The following is a 20,720-nucleotide window of genomic DNA, read 5'->3' as shown; positions in this document are numbered from 1 at the left end:
TAAGGTCTTCTTGGTTGCATGTTCTTCTCATTTAGGACCCTGAAAATATCCTGCCAGCCCTTTCTGGCCTGCCAGGTCTCTGTGGAGAGGTCTGCTGTTACCCTAATATTCCTCCCCATAAAAGTCAGGGACTTTTTTTCTCTTGCTGCTTTAAGGATCTTCTCCTTATCTTTGGAATTTGCAAGCTTCACTATTAAATGTCGAGGTGTTGAACGGTTTTTGTTGATTTTAGGGGGGGATCTCTCTATTTCCTGGATCTGAATGCCTGTTTCCCTTCCCAGGTTAGGAAAGTTTTCAGCTAGGATTTGTTCAAATACATATTCTGGCCCTCTGTCCCTTTCGGCGCCCTCAGGAACCCCAATTAAACGTAGGTTTTTCTTCCTCAGGCTGTCATTTATTTCCCTTAATCTATCCTCATGATCTTTTAATTGCTTGTCTCTTTTTTCCTCAGTTTCCCTCTTTGCCATCAACTTGTCTTCTATGTCACTCACTCGTTCTTCCACCTCGTTAACCCTCGTCATTAGGACTTCTAGCTTGGATTGCATCTCATTTAATTGATTTTTAATTTCTGCCTGATTGGATCTAAATTCTGCAGTCATGAAGTCTCTTGAGTCCTTTATGGTTTTTTCTAGAGCCCCCAGTAGCTGTAAAATAGTGCTTCTGAATTGGCTTTCTGACATTGAATTGTAATCCATATTTTGTAACTCTGTGGGAGAGTGGGCTGTTTCTGATTCTTTTTTTTGAGGTGAGGTTTTCCTTCTAGTCATTTTGCTCAGTGCAGAGTGGCCAAAAACAAGTTGTATTGGGAAAAGGAGAAAAGGAGAGAGAAGGAAAGAAAAGAGAAAAAGAAAAAAGAGAAAGAAGAAAAAAAGGGGGGGAAAAGAGAAGAAAAAGAAAGAAAAAGAAAGAAAGGAGAAAAAAGAAAAAAAAAGGGGGGGTGGGGGAAGCAATCAGAAATCAAGAAGAAAGAGAGAGAAAAAAAAGCACAAAACAAAACAAAACAAAAACAAAAACAAAAACAAAAACACACAAAAAAACACGGGAGAGTATCTTCCGATTCTGTGTAGTTTAAGTCCCTTGACTTCCCTTGGAACTGGTCCGTCTCGCTGGTCTTCTGGGGGAGGGGCCTGCTGTGCTGATTCTCAGGTGTCAGCACTTGGGGGAGCTGCTCTGCCCCTGCCTGGTGCAGGGCTCGGTGGGGGTTGTTCACCCCGTGAGGCCCCGGGAGGAAGCCACAGTGGCGGGGGCAGCTCTGGGACCCTGGAGTCAGCCCCCGCAGTAGCTCCGGGGCTCTCCTTCTGCAGGGCCTGGGGGCTCCGGGGCGGGGCCGCTGATCTGCTCAGTTCCAGGCAGGAGCGTCCTTGCTGTCCTGGGCCCTCCCGGCCTCTGCCTGTCCCGGGGGAGGCCGGATCCTGGGCTGTGTCCCGGCGCCCTGTGCTCCGGGGCCTGCGCTGTTGGATTCGCGCTCCCGCCCCGCAGCCCCCTCCGCGGAGCCGCCGCCCGAGCCCCTCCGAGCTGTTCCCGGAGCCGCGCAGCCCCCTCCGCGCGGAGCTTCTTCCTCCGCCCGAGCCGCCGCCGCTGAGCTGCTCCCGGAGCCGCGCAGCCCCCTCCGCGGAGCCGCCGCCCGAGCCCCTCCGAGCTGCTCCGGGTCCCGCCGAGCGCTGCAGCCCTTAGGGAGCTCGGTGCATCTCCCCGGGGCGCAGTTCCTCTGTTACTGTCCCAGGGAGCCCGAGGGCGTCCCCGCCTTTCTGGGGATCCTGCTCCAATTCCCGGGGAGCCCCTTTCCGCGGGGAAGGTTGGTGCAGCTCCTGCTCCTCCGGGACGGGGCTCTCCTGTCCTGGGGACACTCGCCCCGGCCTCAGCCCGGCTCCTCGGGGCCCCTCCCCCTGGAGGCCTTTTGTTCCTTTATTTCTTTTACCCCGTCTTCCTACCTTGATAGAAGCGCGAACTCTTCTCACTGTAGCGTTCCAGCTGGTCTCTCTTTAAATCTCAGGCCGAATTCGTAGATTTTCAGGATGATTGGATGGTTTTCTAGGTAATTTGTTGAGGACAGGTGACCTGGAGACCCTGCTCTGCCGCCATCTTGCCCCTCCCCTTCCCGAGCTTATTTTAATAGTTCATTACAATGAAGACTTAGGAGGAAGATCTGTTTTCATATAATCATCTTCTCAGAAACCCACACTCCATCCCCTGCTACATTACATTTTTATTCCTAAAAGAAACAGCTCTGTTAGCTCATATTTCCACTTAATAATGTAGGCCTTTACTACCTGTTTAAGAATTGAAAAATTGGTGACCCAGAATATACGTATTTTCAAATTCTACTCAGGAATGTTTCCATTTATAAAAATAAAATCTTTGATCTGGTTAATATGAATCCAACTTTTTTATAGTAACTTGATATATATATATATATATATATATATATATATATATATATATATAAGTTATATATATATAATGTATAGCAACTATATATCTTTTGGCAACATGTCAAATAATACCTGATAAAATTAAGCTTTCATATATTCTCTAATATTAAATTATTCAACAAATGTTAATCAAATGCCTACTAGTTGCCAGGTATTGTTCTGGATTCTGAGGACAGAGCCATGAAGAAAGTAAACAAAAGGCCCTGCTATGTTAGAGCTTACATTCTAGTGAAAAGCAATATTTATGAAAACAATAGAGCCAGCCATTTAAATAACAAGGTATCTTACTGACCTCACATGGAATTTCAGCAGGAAGCACCACTGCCAGTGGTATGGTGCCTCTTGATGCTATTGATAATTCTTCAGTTTCTTTTCTCTTAATTATTTCCTTGGAACATTCCACTCCTAGGTCTGTTGGAATATTTACCTGAAGGTAGTCCTCAGAACCTAGAGAAAAGTTTGTGAATGTGAACTATATCATGATTATAAATAGCTAAGATCATACTGTTTCTAATATTGTTATAAAGACTAATTGATAAACAATTAATTTAATTAAAATATGAGACAATCAAACTGAGTTTAAGATAGCTGGATGTTAATAATTAATATAATGCTTCACAATTTAACTTGTATTAAGACCTTAGTGACTAAACTACACCAACTACATATATTCATTTAATAGTTTAAAGTTTCTCTCCCAAAAAATCCAACTACCATTTAAGATTTTTCTTAATATTAAATTAACAAACCTGAAAAAGATGAAACTATCTCTTTTCAACTACCACCATTAAGAAAATTTATTTTATTTTAAACCAAAATACTTATTTACTCTTTAAATATATTTCTAAATTTTAAAAACAAATAGCACAACTGGGAAACATTGCTAAATAAACTAGTATTTATATACAACACTTGTTTAATAGTGAGATATTAATATTCATCCAAATGTTAATATGTTCTGTGAAAATATGTTTGTTCTATATCAAATAACATAGGATTCTTTATGGCAGTATTACTAAGAGCAGTGAAATATGCTAATGTGAATTTTGAATCTCAAGGGGAAAGAATATTTGATTTCTTTTTGTTTTAACATTTAGTAATTTAACATTTGGTCTCAATGGTTAAAATGTTTTTATCTATTGAAGAAAAAAGGTTGTATTAAGGGTGATGGATAATTGTTTCATAACTCAATGTTTCAAAGCTTGAAGCATCTCAAGCTTCAAGCATTTCAAGCATTAGGGTGCAGACTAATGTGGCTGAAACCAAGTCTAACAACTAGATCACATGGTAAACTCTTAGGTCAACTCCAAAAGTATCCCTCAAATCCACAAAGAAGAGAACTGAAAAAAAGGAAAATAGCCCCTGACAGCTACAAACTGCCCTGACTCTGTGTAAAAATCTTTGTGTTACTGGGAGCTGGCGTGGTGTTCTCCTCGTAAAAGCAACATCAGGCATGGCCACTGTGTTACCATCATGAATCAAGTCAGAGATGAGACTACTTTATAGTCATGTCTGAATCCACACAAAAATATGAACATTGCCAAAATTTCAAAAATAACCAAACATCCCAAATCCTAGCTCCTGTCAGTAGCTACTACTACTTTACCAATTTCAGCCTTAGCCTCTTTTCATTTTGTTTATCCTCTAGATAGAGTAACCTACCCTTGAGTGCCAGGGATTTTCCTGGTTTGGGCAGGGAACATGTTGTGTCCCAAGAACCCCTCAGTCTGAAGCACTGTGGGATAGCTTGTCATCCTATTTTGGATAAAAGTCATTAATAAACCAGATCATAAAATTACAACTGCTTTTTGGAAGCAAGCAAACTATAGCAAAGCCCTGCTTTCTTAAAAACTCCCTCAAATCCCTTAACAATAAGCCTAAATCCTATAGTAAGTCTTTTCTAATACTTTTACTGAGATGGCCCATGGTTCTCTATGGTGTGCCTTTCCTTCATTGGCTAGCAAAAAAATCCAAATGGTTCAAGTATAAGTGTGTTCCTAGTGTGTCACAAAAGGACACTGACAGGATGAAAAGCAAGAAGAGTCAAAGGCAATATAGATGGAAGCAGCTAGAATTTTGCTATTTTATCTAAAAAAATAAAATGAAGTTACCAGTTTCATATAGGTAATTCTATCAGTAAAGCTGAATAACAAAAAAGATGCCCCCTGGAGAAGAGCTATCTCCATGCCACATCTAAGGACAGTGGGTATTTTTTTTCTTCTGTCTTATAAAAGTTGCAGAATAAAAGCACAAAAATACCTGGGATTTCCAGATTCTTCCAACTACTATTCTTCTATAAAATGAAATGAAAAATAGCCTTTATTTCTCTAACAATTTAAACTACTTTCAAAAGCAGTTTCATTTCCTCTCTCTGTCTTTCTCTCTCTCTCTCTCTCTCTCTCTCTCTCTGCCCCCCCTCCGCCCCCCTTCACACACACACACACATGCACATGCAAGCACCAAACAATGAGAGATTGTGAGAGCTGGCTCCATCATTTTGTGAATTGATGAAAGAACAAGGAAACTAATTTTATTTAATCACTGTAGAAGGACGTGGAACTTATTCTACTATAACAGTATCTAGATGTTTTCTGCTAATTCTTCTGTGGCATTAGGTTAAGAAGAGCTATTTTATTTACCCTAAGGATATAATCATGACTGTACACAAAGATTTATTCATGAATGTTCACAGAAGTACTGTTTATAATGCAGAAAATTGGAAGCAGTCTAAGCAATAAAGGACTAGATAAAAACATGCACTATGAAAAAGATACTTTCACCAATAAAAACTCCATCAAAGTGTTTACCATTAAAGAACAAGTTTATAATATAATTGAAAAAATTCAAGTTACAAAATTATCAATTTAGTAGGTTCCATTTTATTTAGTAAAATAAAAAGTATAAGACTTCTGGTTTCAGGTTCCACATATTAGGAACTTTGGAAATCACCACTTCTAACAAAAAGCTGAATAGACTGACAAATCAACAACTTTTCTTTGATCCTTAAGAAAGGGGTGTACATAACACAAATTGCTGTCCCCAAATTGGAGAGACAGGAAAATAACAGGGAGTCTCAACTTATAAAGAGTCAGGAGGGAAAACATGCTAGGAACCTGTGACAGGGTAGGGAAACCTCAATTATAATTGAGGAATTGCTGGATGTTCCATGTAGGCAAATTTGAGCATTAAGAACTGCAGGAGAAACCAGCCAAAGGAGGGGTTCCACATTATTTTGAAATTTACCTCCAGGAGCTTGACTAGATTCCCACACAAAATACTGGAGAAAATTCCCCTCTTGCTCTGGCAGAGAGAGGGAGAAAGAAACCATTTTGAAATACTGCAGAGCACTCTGTTCTAAGAAAGGTTTGTCTTCAGGGCATACTGGTTAGTGACAGCCTAACCTATTGGGGTATTATCAAGAGTCAAAGTGGGGGAAGAGAGTTTACCCAACAATAGCCCCCTGTAGCCGTCTTGTTCCACATAAGGGGAGGAAAAAACCTAGGGAACTCTTGTGAAGTTCATGTCCAGAGGTATAGGTTCATTAAATGACTGAGACCTAATCATAGGGCTCTCTCTAGAAAGCTTCCCCAACCCCATAACTCATTACCACATTACCAAAGGCCTATTTACAGTTCCTTTTATTACTTAGTGCATTATGTTTATTGAGAAAATTAGAAGGCATATCAAAAAGCAAAAAACAAAATTTGACAAGACAGAGTAAGTATTAGAACCAGATATGGCAAGGATGTTGGAATTATCAGACTGGGAATTTAAAACAACTCTGATTAATATGCTAAGAGCTCTAATGTATAAAGTAGATACCATGCATGACAGATGGGCAATATAAGCAGAGTAATGGAGCTCCTACAAAAGAACCAAAAAGAAATGCTAGAGATTAAAAACACTTACAGAAATGAAGAATGCCTTTGATGGGTTTATTAGTAGACTGGACATGACTGAGGAAAGAATCTCTGAACTAGAGAATACATCAATAAAATCTTTGAAAACTGAAAAGTAAGCAGGAAAAAAATAAATTAAAAGAATCACCAAAATCAAAAACAAAAAATAGAACAGAATACCCAAGGACTGTGGGACAATTACAAAGGTGTGACATACATGTAATGGGAAAACCAGAAGTAGAAGAGAAAAAAAGGAACAGAAGAAATATTTCAAAGAATAATAACTGAGAGTTTCTCCAAATTAATGTCAGATATCAAATCATGGATCTAGGCAGCTCAGAGAACACCAAATAGAAAAATTCTAAAAGGATATCTTCTTTAAACTGCAGAAAATCAAAGATTAAAAAAAAAATCCTAAAGGAACCTAGAGAAAAAAAAACACTTGCCTATAGAAAAACAAAAACAAGAATGATATTTCACTTCTCCTTAGAAACCATGTGTAAGAAGAAAGTAGAGTGATATCTTTAAAGTGTAAGAGAAACAACAAATACAAAATTCTGCATGCTCTGAAATTAATTTTTAAAGGTGAAAGAGAAATAAAGACTTTCTTGGATAATCAAATATTGGGATAATTTGTTGTTAGAAGACCTGCCTGCAAGAAAATTTAAAAGAAGTTTTTTAGAAAGAAGGAAATAGGGCAACCCAGGTGGCTCAGTGGTTTAGCACCACTTCGGCCCAAGGCATGATCCTGGAGACCCCAGATCAAGTCCCACGTCAGGCTACCTGCATGGAGCCTGCTTCTCCCTCTGCCTGTGTCTCTGCCTCTCTCTCTCTCTCTCTCTCTCTCTCTCTGTGTCTCTCATGAATATATAAATAAATTTTTAAAAAAAGAAGGAAATAATATAGGTCAGAATCTCTGCTCTGCATTAAAAAAAGGTAAAATAAAAACATTTATTTTTCTTATTTGTAATTGATTTAACAGACAACAATTTGTCCAAAATAACAATAACAATGGTGTATTTGAATATATATGTTTATGTGTACAAATGAAACGAATGACAGCAATGATACAAAGGATGGAAGGGAAGAATTAGGATTATTATGTTATTATAAGGTAATGATACTATCTTTGAAGTGTACAGTGTAATTTGAAAGTGTACTTGAATTAGCTATAAATGTAGATAGTAAACTCTAGGAAAACCAATTAAAAACTGAAAAAAAATTGATATACTAAGAAAGGAGAAGAAATGGAATCATATAAAATGCTCAGTTAAAATCACAAAAGACAGATGAAGAATGGAAGACAAAATATGAGTAAAGGCACAGAACAAGGGAAAAAAATACCAGTAATGATTATGGTAGGTATAAATCCAGCTATATCAGTAATCACTTTGAATACCAATGGTTTAAATGCACCAATAAAAAAGACAGAGATTGTCAGAGTAGATCAGAAAATGAGACCCAACTATATGTTGTATACAAGAAATCCACTTTAAATATAAAGATATATAATGATTAAAAGTAAATGGATAGAGAAAAAATAGAATATTAATACTAATCAAAGGAAAGGAGAAATAGCTATATTAGTCTCAGACAGAGCAGACTTCAAAGTAAGGAAAGTTATCAGGGATAAAAAAGACATGATATAATGATAAGGAGTCAATTCTCCAGGAAGGCTTAATTCTTAATGTGCATGGGCCTAACAACAGAGCATCAAATGGTTTGAGGCAAAAATTGATAGAACTGCAAGTAGAAACAGATGAATCCACTATCATGGTTATAGAATTCAATACTTTTGTCTCAGAAATAGATCCAACAGGCAGAAAATCAGTAAGGATGTAACTGAACTCAATAACACCACCAATAAACTGCATATAATTAATACCTATATCCTAATTCATCCAACAACAGCAGAATGCATATTTTTCTCAGGAAAAATATTTTACAAGACACATTCACCAAGACAGACCACATTCTGGGCCATAAGACACATTTTGACAAATTTAAAAGAAATAAGGCATATACAGTGTCTGCTCTCAGACTACAATGATTAAACTAGAAATAAATAACAGAAAGATAACTGGAAAATCCCCAGATATGTGGAGTTTAAACACACTTCTAAATAATACATAGGTCAAAAATAAATCTCAAAAGAAATTACAAAAATATTTTTAATTAGAATGAAAATGAAAGTACAACTTACCAAAATGTGTGAAATGCAGGGAAAGTGGTGTTCAGAAGAAAATTTACAGTATTGAGTGCATATATTAGAAGAGAAGATCTAAAATAAAATTCAAGTTTCTGTCTTTTGAAACTAAAAAATGAAAATCAAATTAAATACAAGGAAAGCAGAAGAAAAGAATTAGAGTAGAAATCAATGAAATTGAAAAAAAAAACAGATTGGGAAGGAAGACATAAAATTGTCTTTATTGGGAGAAATTTGATTGTCTATGCTGTAAATTCAAAAGCACTGACAAATTCCTGGAACTAATAAGCAATTATACAATGTTGTAAGATATATGGTTCATATGCAAAAAAAAATAATTGTTTTTCTTTATACTAACAAATGAAATTTTAAAAAAATTCAATGTCATTTACATTAGTACCCTCAAAATGAAATACCTGGGTATAAATTTAACAAAATATGAACAAGAGCTAGCTAAATGATGAAAACTACAAAACTCTGATGAACAAAATCAAATAAGAACTAAAAAAATGGAGAGATACACTATGTTTATAGATAGAAAGACCCAATATTGTCAAGATGTCAATTTTTTTCCAATTTAGTCTATAGATTCAATACCATCCCAATCAGAATCAGATATGGGCAAACTGATACTAAAGTTTGCATGGAGAGCAAAGGACCCATGATAGCCAACTCAATATCAAAGAACAAAGTTGGAAGACTGACACTATCCAACATCAACACTTACTATAAAGCTACAGTAATGAAGATAGTGTGGTCTTGGCAAAAGAACAGGCAAATAGATGATTAAAACAAAATAGAGAGCTCAGCTGAGAAACAGAGTCACATAAAAACAATCAATGAATCTTTGACTAATGAGCAAAGGCAATACAATGGAGCAATAGCAGTCTCTTTAAAAAGTGGTGTTGGAAAAAAAAAGTGGTGCTGGAATAATTGGAAATCTACAGGCAAAAAAATACATCAACGTACAGACATTACAACCTTCACAAAAACTAACTCAGAATGGATCACAGACCTAAATGTATAATGCAAAACTATAAAACTCCTAGATAACATAGGAGAAAACTTAGATGACTTTAAGTATAGTGATGCCTTTTCAGATACAACACAAAAGACATGATCCATTAAATAAATTATCCATAAGCTGGACTGCATTAAAAAGGAAAAAAAAAACTCTGCAAAAGATAGTATATAGAGAATTAGAAGATAAGGGATGCACTGGGAGAAAATATTTGCAAAAGACATATCTAATAAAGGACTGTTCTGCAAAATATACAAAAAAAACTCTTAAACTCAACAATAAGAAAATTACCAAATACATTAAAAGATCAGCCAAAAACTTTAACAGCTTTAACGTCACCAAAGAAGATGTACAGGTGGCAATCAGACATATGAAAAGATGCTTCACATCACATGTCATCAGGTAAATGCAAAATTTAAAAAACATACAATTAACAGTACACATCTGTTCATTAGAACAGCCAAAATCTGAACACTGCCAATATCAAATGTTAGTGAGACTTTGGAGAAACATAAACTCTCACACATTGACGGTAAGCCATTTTTGAAAATAATTTGGTTGTTTCTGACAACATTAAACATAGTCTTACCATGTAATTCAGTCATCATGCTCCCTGGCATTTACCCAAATCAGTTGAAACCTTATGTGAACATAAAAACCTGCACTGGATGTTTATAGCACAGCTTTATTCATAATCGCCAAAACTTGGGAGCGATCGAGATGTCCTTCAGAAGATGAACAGATAAACTGTGGTACATCCAGACAAAGAAATATTATTTAAAGCTGAAATTAAATGATCAAGCAATGAAAAGACATGGAAGAACATTAATGCATATTACTGAGTGAATGAAGCCAGTTTGAAAAGACTACATATTATTATACCAACTGCATGACATTCTGGAAATTATACCAACTGCATGGTATAATTATACCAAATTATACATTCTGGAATTATACCAACTGCATGACATTCTGGAAAAAGTAAAACTATACAGATAATAAAAAGATCAGGAGTCGCCAGGGCCTGGGGTAAGGTGAGGTCATGAATAGGCGAAACACGTAAGATTTTTTGGACAGTGAAAATACTCTGTATGCCATCATAGTGAAAGGTAGGTGTCATTATATATTTGTCCAAACACCTAGATGATACAATGCCAAGATTATACCCTAAAGTAAACTACGAACTTTAGGTAACTATGTGTCAATGTAGATCCATCCTTAAATGGTAAAAACCGTATCATTCTGGTGAGTGATGTTGATAATAGTGGTAGCTATGCATCTTGTAGGGGTGGGGTGCAGGGAGTATACGAGATATCTCTGTCTCCCTCTCAGTTTTGATGTAAACATAGAAATGCTCTAAAAAATAATAAAGTCTTTTAAAGAAAGTATACATATACAGAACTATGTGGTAGGGATTCAAGACTTATTCCTGAATGCCTAAGAATACATTGGAGATATATATATATATATATATATATATATATATATATATATATATATATTCCATTAATATCAAGAGCGGTTATTTCTGACTGGTAGGGTTATGGGTAATTTCATTATATATATTACTAATAATATTAATAACATCTAATATACATAATATATAGTTTGGTTTTCTATAATGAAAATGTATTTGTTTTACAGATTGAACAATATACATTCCTCAAGTAATTGAACGACTTGAATGATCAAGAATAATTGATGAATAAAATAAACTGATCAAGATTTTAGACCGAGCATGTTTCTTTACCCCTCCTCAAGACACGTAAATGAAACAACAGAAAAGCTTATTTACTTTATAGGTCATGACAAAAAAGGGTAGGAAGCACTGCTGTGTACTTAGTATGTGAAATGAATCAGCTTTTCACTAATCATCTCTATATTAAAATGATCTAAGCAATTCTAAAAGATATATCTAGAATAAAGATGAATCTCCTCTTTTAAAATGAATTTAGGGCAGCCTGGGTGGCACAGAAGTTTAGCACTGCCTTCAGCACAGGGCCTGATCCTGGAGACCTGAGATAGAGTCCCACATCGGGCTCCCTGCGTGGAGCCTGCTTCTTCCTTTGCCTGTGTTGTGTCTCTGCCTCTCTCCCTCTGTGTCTCTCATGAATAAATAAATAAAATATTTCATAATAAATAAATAAATAAATAAATAAATAAATAATAAAATGAATTTAATGAGACTTCTGAGTGGCTCAGCGGCTCTCTGCTCAGGGCATGAACCTAGAGTCCCAGGATTGAGTCCCACATCGGGCTCCCTGCATGGAGCCTCCTTCTCTCTCTGCCTATGTCTTTGCCTCTCTCTCTCTCTCTCTGGGTCTCTCATAAATAAATAAATAATATCTTTTAAAATAAAATAAAACAAATTTAATATTAGGCAAAAATAATCACAGATACCTTAAGCAAGGTAATTTTATTTTTCTTAATAACCATAAAAAATGCATTGTAAACTTAGAAAAACTTTGTTAAATAGTAAAGCTCTAGAAAATAAATTTTCCTTTATGAATTAAGTCACAAAAATAGGTATATATATGTAATTTTCTTAAAAAGGTTTATTTATTATTAATTCACAAAGAGGAGAAAAGAGGAGTGGAGGGGCATAGGGAGTGGGAGAGAGAATATCACGTAGATTCCCTGCTGAGTACAGAGTCCAACCACGGGGCTCCATCCCAGAATCCTGAGATCATGACCTGAGCCAAAACCAAGAGTTGGATACTTAGCTGACTGAGCCACTCAGTGCCCCTATATGTAATTTTTAAAGCTTGCCATATGCTTTTCAAAACAGACACCCTTTAATAATCCTTTTTCAAAACAGATAATTTTTAGCTTAAATTTTAAAAATTTTGTTTATATTTATTTGTCTATTGATTAAATCCTCATTTGGCAAGAGGACAGGTTTTCAGATAATCAATAAAACTAGGTGAAGACTGAAAAAAGTGGAATCTTTTATTTCTATCATATTTGAATTGCTTTTGTTATGTTGATTTGAAAAAAAATGGCTATTCCTCAATGCCCAAAGACTCTTCAAACCTGAAAATAGTTAACTGACAAAATCAAAGTTTCATTTTTTCATCACAAATGATTTAGAAACAATGACAATAACAAAAATTAATCTAGGAGAAATATACCTACTGCTAATAAAAGCCTCTGTCCTCTCATGTAACCTTGGGAAAGGTACTATATGTACTCTTCGGTGTCCTTAATTACTTAACAGGATAAATAGTACCTTTCTTGTTGGACTGTTTTCACTACATTTAATAATATGTATGATGTGTTAGGCCTTAAACAGACATTCAATTTTAGTTTCCTTCTCTTTTTTCTGATTTCTTGTAGCAAAATAAATACAAACATTTTATATTTTCAAAATATTTTACATCAATCTTTCTCAATTTATAATCCAACTATTATTTAGAAAAACCTATAATATTTCCCTGTAATTTCAATAACTGAACATCATTGTTTTTGTCAAATTTATCATCTTGGTAAATGACTCTATAATCGCAATACTGCTGATTTTATTAAGTGTGCCTAAAGAAGTACAAAACCTAGCATGCCTCTCTGGAGTTTTAATGTTCATAACTAAGAATGCAATACTGTCCACTATTCAGGTAAGTAAACACATAATTTTCCCAAGAGATTAAAAACATAAATGTACTGTAAAAAGAGATGTAATTTTTGCCAACATCTTGGTCTAGTCACTAGCATTCTTAAACAACCTTTTTTAAAAAAATTATTTTTAATTGAGAGAGAGTGAGTGAGAGAGAGAAACTGAGCAGGGGGACAGAAGGAGAGAGAGAAGTAGACTTCACGCTGAGCTAGATCCCAGGATCCTAGGACCATGACCTGAGCTGAAGGCAGAGGCTTAACCAACTGGGCCACCCAGGCACCCCTCATTCTTTTTTTTTTAAGATTTTATTTATTTATTCATGAGAGATGCAGAGAGAGAGAGAGATAGAAACAGAGACATAGGCAGAGGGAGAAGCAGGCTCCATGCAGGGAGCCTGTTGCGGGACTCAATCCCGGGCCTCCAGGACCACGCCCTGGGCCGAAGGCAGGCGCCAAACTGCTGAGCCACCCAGGGATCCCCGGCACCCCTCATTCTTAAACAATCTTTGTTGTATGTTGCCCATTATAATGGACATAAGAAATATTTCATTCAATGCTACCTTCAGAACAAAAATAATAAGATAATAATAAAACACCTTACTACCAAATACATAAAAAATAAATATACTTAACATAGCCAAGCAAATGTTGGTTTCCTATAAGAAGATAAATCTACTTTGTTTTAAATGTCCATTTATTTCTTGGCACTCTAATTTCACAAACTACTAGCTCAAACTCTCTCAAACGTTAGCATGAATGTACCTTTATACTTGAGTCTCTGACTCTAGACACTTTAGCTTTTTAATTTTAGTTCACAACATGCAAGGATAGTTCTGAGGCAAAGCATATGTAAGGAGATGGTTTCTTTGGTGGCCTGTATGTTCCATTTTTACCTGCATTTCCATCCCATTTTGTTTATTATATTTTCTCCTTTTTTCTATCCTTTCCCTTCCCTTTTCCTAACCCACCAGCCACTACCCACTCTTCCTTTAAGGGGCCGTTTCCTACTGACCTCTTAGTCAAACTTGGTGCACAGAAATGATACTATACCTTGCAACTCAGAGTGTGGTCTTCAGACCAGTAGCCTGTTAAGAAATGCAAACTCCTAGCCTGCTGCCCTGGACCTGCTAAAACAGAATATGCTTCTTAAAAGGATCCCCATTGATCTGAATGCACAATGAAGTTTGAGAAGCAATGTGCAGTAACAATTAATACCTGAGTATGAGACCTTTTCATTACATTATCATAGCATAAACCATTAACTGAAATGATATCATGTATTCATGTTTCCTTGTCTCTTGTCCATCCATCTAGAAGTCAAGCTTTTGCGATAAGGCAATTAGCTTTTTTTTCTTTCACCTCAATGTCTCCAGTACATACAAAAGGGCCTTTCACAGACTAGGTGCTATAAGTAATTGTTTCCTGATTTAATGATTGAATAAATCCATGCCTACCTTTTATTACCAGCTGTGTGTGTGTGTGTTGGGGGGGGGGTGGTGGTGGTAGTGTCTTGAATCTCAAGGCCAGTTAATTTATCTATTACATTCTATGCCTGACTGTCTGAAAAAGGTACATCTGTGATTCAGTAGGTATAACTCTAAAAATAGGAACTGAACAAAGCTAGAGAAAATCACCATAGCTTAGAAAGCACTATTTGCCTCTTTTCCTTTTTTTTTTTAAGATTTTATTTATATTTATTCATGAGAGACAGAGAGAGAGAGAGAGAGAGAGAGGCAGAGACACAGCAGAGGGAGAAGCAGACTCCGTGCAGGGAGCCCGACGTGGGACTCGATCCTTGGTCTCCAGGATCACGCCCTGGGCCAAAGGCAGGTGCTAAACTGCTGAGCCACTACATTTTCATTGTTATGTTTTCTGAGAGTTGCTAAGGCAGTTTCAATATCATCATTCTATCAACATTATCTCCTATATCTGGATATATGAAGCGCTGAGCTAAATGAATTAAAAGGCCAGATAATGAAACAAACCCTATATCCTTTCTGAAGAAGTTCAACATGTATCAAGATAACTACTTTAAGCAGCTTGTCTAGAATGAAATAAAGTCAAGATCTGTTGAATAAGATTGCAAACAAAACTGACCATCAGACTTTCAATTATTACCTTTAATGAATAACATCGAAGGTTTTCAATCTATTTGGTTGCTATATTTTCAAAATCAAGCTACAAGAAAAATGTTTGTATGAATTGATCATACCAACCCTTAGTATTAAATTATACACGGGACATATAATTCATGAATAGAGGAAAGATTTTTTTGTTGTTTTAAACAATATTCCATTGAAATACCTAGGGTATGATAATGCACACTCAATCTTGACATATTCAGCAATTTTCCAGTTTATTTTGTTATTTTTTTCTTATAATTAAGAAAAAGAACAGATTAATTTCAATAGAGATTCATAAAATATATAGTCTGAGCAATAGCATGAGGTAATTTTTGTTATAATGTTATTTGAATAAAAAAGCCTAGATATGTATATGTGTACAGTATATGCACATACATATGTATATCCACAAATATATGTAAGTGTATATGTAAGTGTATATGTATAAATGAATATATTATTTCTACATATATATATTTATATATATAATAGGACAAGAAAAATCCCCATTATCTTAACTGTTTATTTCTGAGAGGTGGGAATAAAAGTTATTTTCTTTTTCATTCTTTATAATATACACTAGACTTTCAACCCATAAATATTATTTTTCTAGTCACTAGATAAAAATGAACATCAAAAAATTGTTCATCATTTTTATTGGATAAGAGGACAGCAGCAATTCCATTTTTCATAATCAAACTTATGTATTTTTACAAAAGTAATAAATATTCATTATATGTAATTTAGAACACACAAATAAAAAGAAGAAAATAAAGTCACGTATAATTTCAATTCCTAGAGATAACTACAGCTAACTTTTTGATATATCCTTTCAGCTTTTGTTTGAAGAATATATATGCATATTTTTGAAAAGTAAAATGAGACAATCCTATATGTGTTTATACTACAAGATATAATAATAATGCTTTATACAGGCATACCTTGGAGATACTGTGGGTTCAGTCCAGACCACCGCAATAACGCAAATATTGCAAAAAGACAAGTCAAATAATTTTTTTGGTTTCCTAGTGCATATAAAAGTTACGTTTATACTATACTGTAGTCTATAAAGTATGTGGTAACAGTATGTCTAAAAAAAGTATATACCCTAATTTAAAAATTTTTGTTAAATTTTTAGCAAATTACTAACCATTATCTGTGCTTCAGCAGGTCATAATTTTTTGCTGATGGAGGGTCTTGTCTTGACATTGATGGCTGCTGACTGACCAGGGTGGTGGTTGCTGAAGGCTTGTGTGACCGTGGTAATTTCTTAAAATAACACAACAATGAAGTTTAACACCTCGATTGGTTTCTCTGTTCACAAATGTTTTCCCTCTAGCATGTGATTGTACTTGATAGCATTTTATCTATAGTAGAACTTTTTCCAAATTGGATTTGGAACTCTTTTGCAAACCCTGCTGCTGTTTTATCACCTAAGTTTAGGTAATACTCCAAATCCTTTGTTGTCACCTGCAACAATCTTCACCAGAAGTAGATTTCATCTCAAGAAACTACTTTCTTTGCTCATCCATAACAAGTAACTCCTCATCCATTGAAATTTTATCATGAGATGGCAGCAATTCAGGCACACCTTCAGGCTCCTCTTCTAATTCTAGTTTTCTTGTTATTTCCATCACATCTTCAGTTACTGCCTCCACTGAAGTCCTGAAGCCCTCAAAGTCATCCATGATGGTGGAATCAAATTCCAAACTCTGGTTAATATGATATGATATTTGCATGAATCATGAATGTTCTTAATGGCATCTAGAATGATGGATCCCTTCTAGAGAATTTCCAATTAACTTTGCTCAGATCCATCTGTAGCCTTAAGAAATGTATTTCTTAAATCACAGTACTTTAAAATCAAAATTTCTACTTGACCTATGGGCTGTAGAATGGATGTTTTGTTCAAAGACAATAAAACATTAATCTCATTGTATTACTCCATCGGGCTCCTGAATGACTAAATGCATTGTCAATGAGCAGTCATATTTTGAAAAAAATCTTTTATTCTGAGAACTAGGCCTCAACAGTGGGCTTAAAATATTCAGTAACTATGTTGTAGACGGATGTACTGACATCCAGGCTTTGTTGCTCCATTTATAGAGCACAGAAAGAGTATATTTCACATAATTCTTCAGGGCCATAGACTTTTCAGAATGGTAAAATGAGCACTGGCTTCAACTTAGAGTCACTGCATTAGCCCCTAACACAAGAGTCAGCCTGCCCTGTGACACTTTAAAGCCATGCATTGACATCTCCTCTTTAACTATGAAAGTCCTAAATGGCATTTTCTTTTAATAAAAGGTTAATTTCATCTACATTAAAAATCTGTTGTTTAGTGTAACCAATTTCATGAATGATCATTTTACTTGAACACTTAGAGGCCACTGTAGGGTTACTAACTGGCCTAATTTCAAGATGGTTTTGTCTCAAGGAATAGGAAGGCTCAAAGAGAGGGAGAGAGATGGGGAGGCTGGTGGGTGGATCAGAGACAACACATATAACATTCATCCATTTAAGTTCACCATCTTATATGGGTGTGGTCCATGGCACCACAGAAAAATTATGACAGTAACTTCAAAGATCACCGATCACCAATCATCATAATAAACATGAAAATAATGAAAAAGTTTGAAATATTGAGAGAATTACCAAAATATGATGCTGAGACACAAAGTCAGCAAGTGTTGGGAAAATGGTGCTGATAAGCTTGCTTGATGCAGGGTTGCCACAAATCTTCAATTTGTAAAAAACACAAGCAAAGCACAGTAAAACAAGGCGTGGCTGTATTCCAATGGCTCTTTGCAATCTGTATTCCAATGGCTCTTTGCAATCAAGATTTTCACGTACATTGTATTTTTTAAATATGCAAATAAAAATATAATCCCTGTTCAATGCTGAATTACTGAATTTATGTCAACCATTTAAAACTATTTGCAGAGAGTTTTAAAATTCTGTATCAGAAATGGTTCCTCACCCATAAATTTTTCAGCTAGACAGGCTCTTTTACTCCTCTTATATTACATTTTAAAAATGTGCAGATGATACAGTATTTTGTATCAAACAGAGTTAAAAAAGCAAAAAAGTAGATACAATTAACCAAGGAAGAAAGTAATAGAAGCCAATAGTGAATTCAAAACTTAAATTTTGCAAATTCAGTGATGAAGATCCTCTTGTCCTTGTGTAGGAATAAAATTTCAGTATTGTTTATAAAACTGTTTAGTTTATTCCTTCTTAAACTTTAAGTAGTTTAACTAGAGAGATATTACTCTGTGCATATGTGTATCATAACTAAGAATACTAATGTTCCACATGTTGGCCGTTAAGATAAAGACCACTGTGAAGATCAAGCATTCAGACTAACTTCTCAGAATGGGCCTTAAATATAAAACAATGAAAAGGAGAGAGGAGAACATTGTAGTCACTGGAACCATGCTCCTATCACACTTTTCTTTAATCTACATGAGATTGAGGAACTGACTATCTTATTCATTGTTGAATACATAACAAATGATCAATAATAATTTGTGCAATAGATGAATTAATATATTTCAATTGGAAATGCTTGAAGAAGATGAGGCTAGAGGGAGTTGATTAAGAGCAGAGAAGCACCAGCCTCTCTTTGTGATGGGTCTACATAGAATTGTCTTACCTTTGAAACTAAGGGAACCATCCATTTTAATGGCAATTATAATGCTTTTGGTTTTGCTGCTGCCTTTGGTACAGGTATTTACACATAGCTACAGATTCCAGTGTGCTAGGTTTCAGGAGATACAGAAGCCTAAGTACAGGGAAGCAAGAGCAAGGAAACTATGTCTAATCTGACTTCATCAGTGGCTCAGCAGACATAAGCATGAGCCTGTGGAGTAGCTAGACTTGAAGAATGACTCAACAGTTGAAAAAGAAAGGAGGGAAGCTATTAGAAGAACAGGAACAAGATCCAGAAAGACAGACTAGAAAGAGAAAGGTACATGCTTCTATAATGCCCAAGAAGTTTCCCTGAAAGAGTAAGAGATTATACATTAGAATTATCTAATTTTAAGTCAATAGTATTGCTTTTTTTTAACTTCCATGAATTAGATTAAATGAAATAATAAAAACATGAAAAAAATATCAGAATATCACCTTCACTTCAAATTCCATGCCCTTGACACTGGACCTGACTTTCTCTTTCATCATCAGTGAGTGAAAATACTGTCTTAACAAGTTGATGTAACTCCTGACTTTTCCTCTCCCATTGTAGCAAGGTCAGTCATAAATTACTGTCAAAGACCTGGAATTTTAGTCATGGTGTTTAGTAAGTGAAAAGTTATAATCAATTCAATTAATTGCCTCAAAGGAAGAGAGTTTTAAAAAGAGATTTTATCTAAAATGAATACCCATGATTTTTATAAACAAACTTCCTCAGGATTATTACCAACACCTAACAACTACTGAACATTTAATATGTGCTAAGTAGTGTTTTTAGTGCTTTGCATATATTAACACACTTAGTACTAACTCCATGAAGTAGGTGATATCATCCTCATTTTACATATTAATTCATTTGTTCTTTGAACAAGTATTTATGAAGCACTAACTATGTGCTAAGTGTTACGCAGGATGCTGAGGTGAGTCTTACTTCCCAGACTGCAATCTAATGGGTTTGGGGGAGGCAAACAATACCTGAGTAAAAGGCGGACAGTGGTAGATGCTGTGAAAGCCCAGGCAGTGAGTTAGGTCTTCCAAGGTCACACTGCCAGTTATTGCGGAAGACAAAGAGAAAGCTAGCTAGTCAGATTTCAGAGGCTCCTAATCACTACACTATACTGTCTCTCCCCGCACAGTGAAATCATGCATATGGCAATTTATCACAGGGACAATGTGATAGAATCAAAGACACAAAATTTTCAGAGCTGTTAAAAACAACATATGGTGCAAAACTCCAGTGAAAATGTCTAAGGCATTAATTCTTATGATAGCATAAGACTGTATTCCATTTGACATTAAATTGATATTCCAGTTAGGATAGCTAATTTACATAGAAATGGCAGTTTATGTGTGAGAGTGTATGTTTACCAGTCTTATTGCTCCCTGAATTATCTCACAAGAAAGTTTTATTTTACAAAGAATTCCCAGGAGCAGTTTATGTGTTGTTGGATTGACTCTTGCTGCCAGATAAAATGACTCTTTTTATAATGCCAAACATGTGGAATCATTATCAATAGGTAATGATGATTCTTCTCAGCTAAATTGGATCTGAAGGAGAAGGATACATTTCTGATTTTTTTCTTTCAAGTATCTTCAAATTCTTTACAATTATCTAAGAGTATAACTTGAATTTTGATGACAAACTTTCTTTGCTATGTTTTAGAAGAAGGTTTACCAGCATTTAACACATTTTAAATAATAAGTGACATTTTAATCTGGTATATTTAAGACTATTTC

General features: G+C 35.5%; 1 protein-coding gene across 2 annotated transcripts in view; it reads right to left on the bottom strand.

Annotated features, from left to right (window-relative positions):
- The window catches only part of BANK1 (B cell scaffold protein with ankyrin repeats 1), a 294,852-nt gene that overhangs the window by 215,817 nt on the left and 58,315 nt on the right, over positions 1–20,720 (bottom strand). For both annotated transcript variants that reach the window (XM_041760292.1, XM_041760293.1), the window contains exon 3: positions 2,725–2,879. In XM_041760292.1, the coding sequence (XP_041616226.1) occupies positions 2,725–2,879 (155 nt within the window). The remainder of the gene's footprint in view (positions 1–2,724; positions 2,880–20,720) is intronic.

Source organism: Vulpes lagopus, chromosome 6 (genome assembly GCF_018345385.1).
Source record: "Vulpes lagopus strain Blue_001 chromosome 6, ASM1834538v1, whole genome shotgun sequence".
Taxonomy (NCBI): domain Eukaryota; kingdom Metazoa; phylum Chordata; class Mammalia; order Carnivora; family Canidae; genus Vulpes; species Vulpes lagopus.
This window is presented reverse-complemented; position numbering and strand designations above follow the sequence as displayed.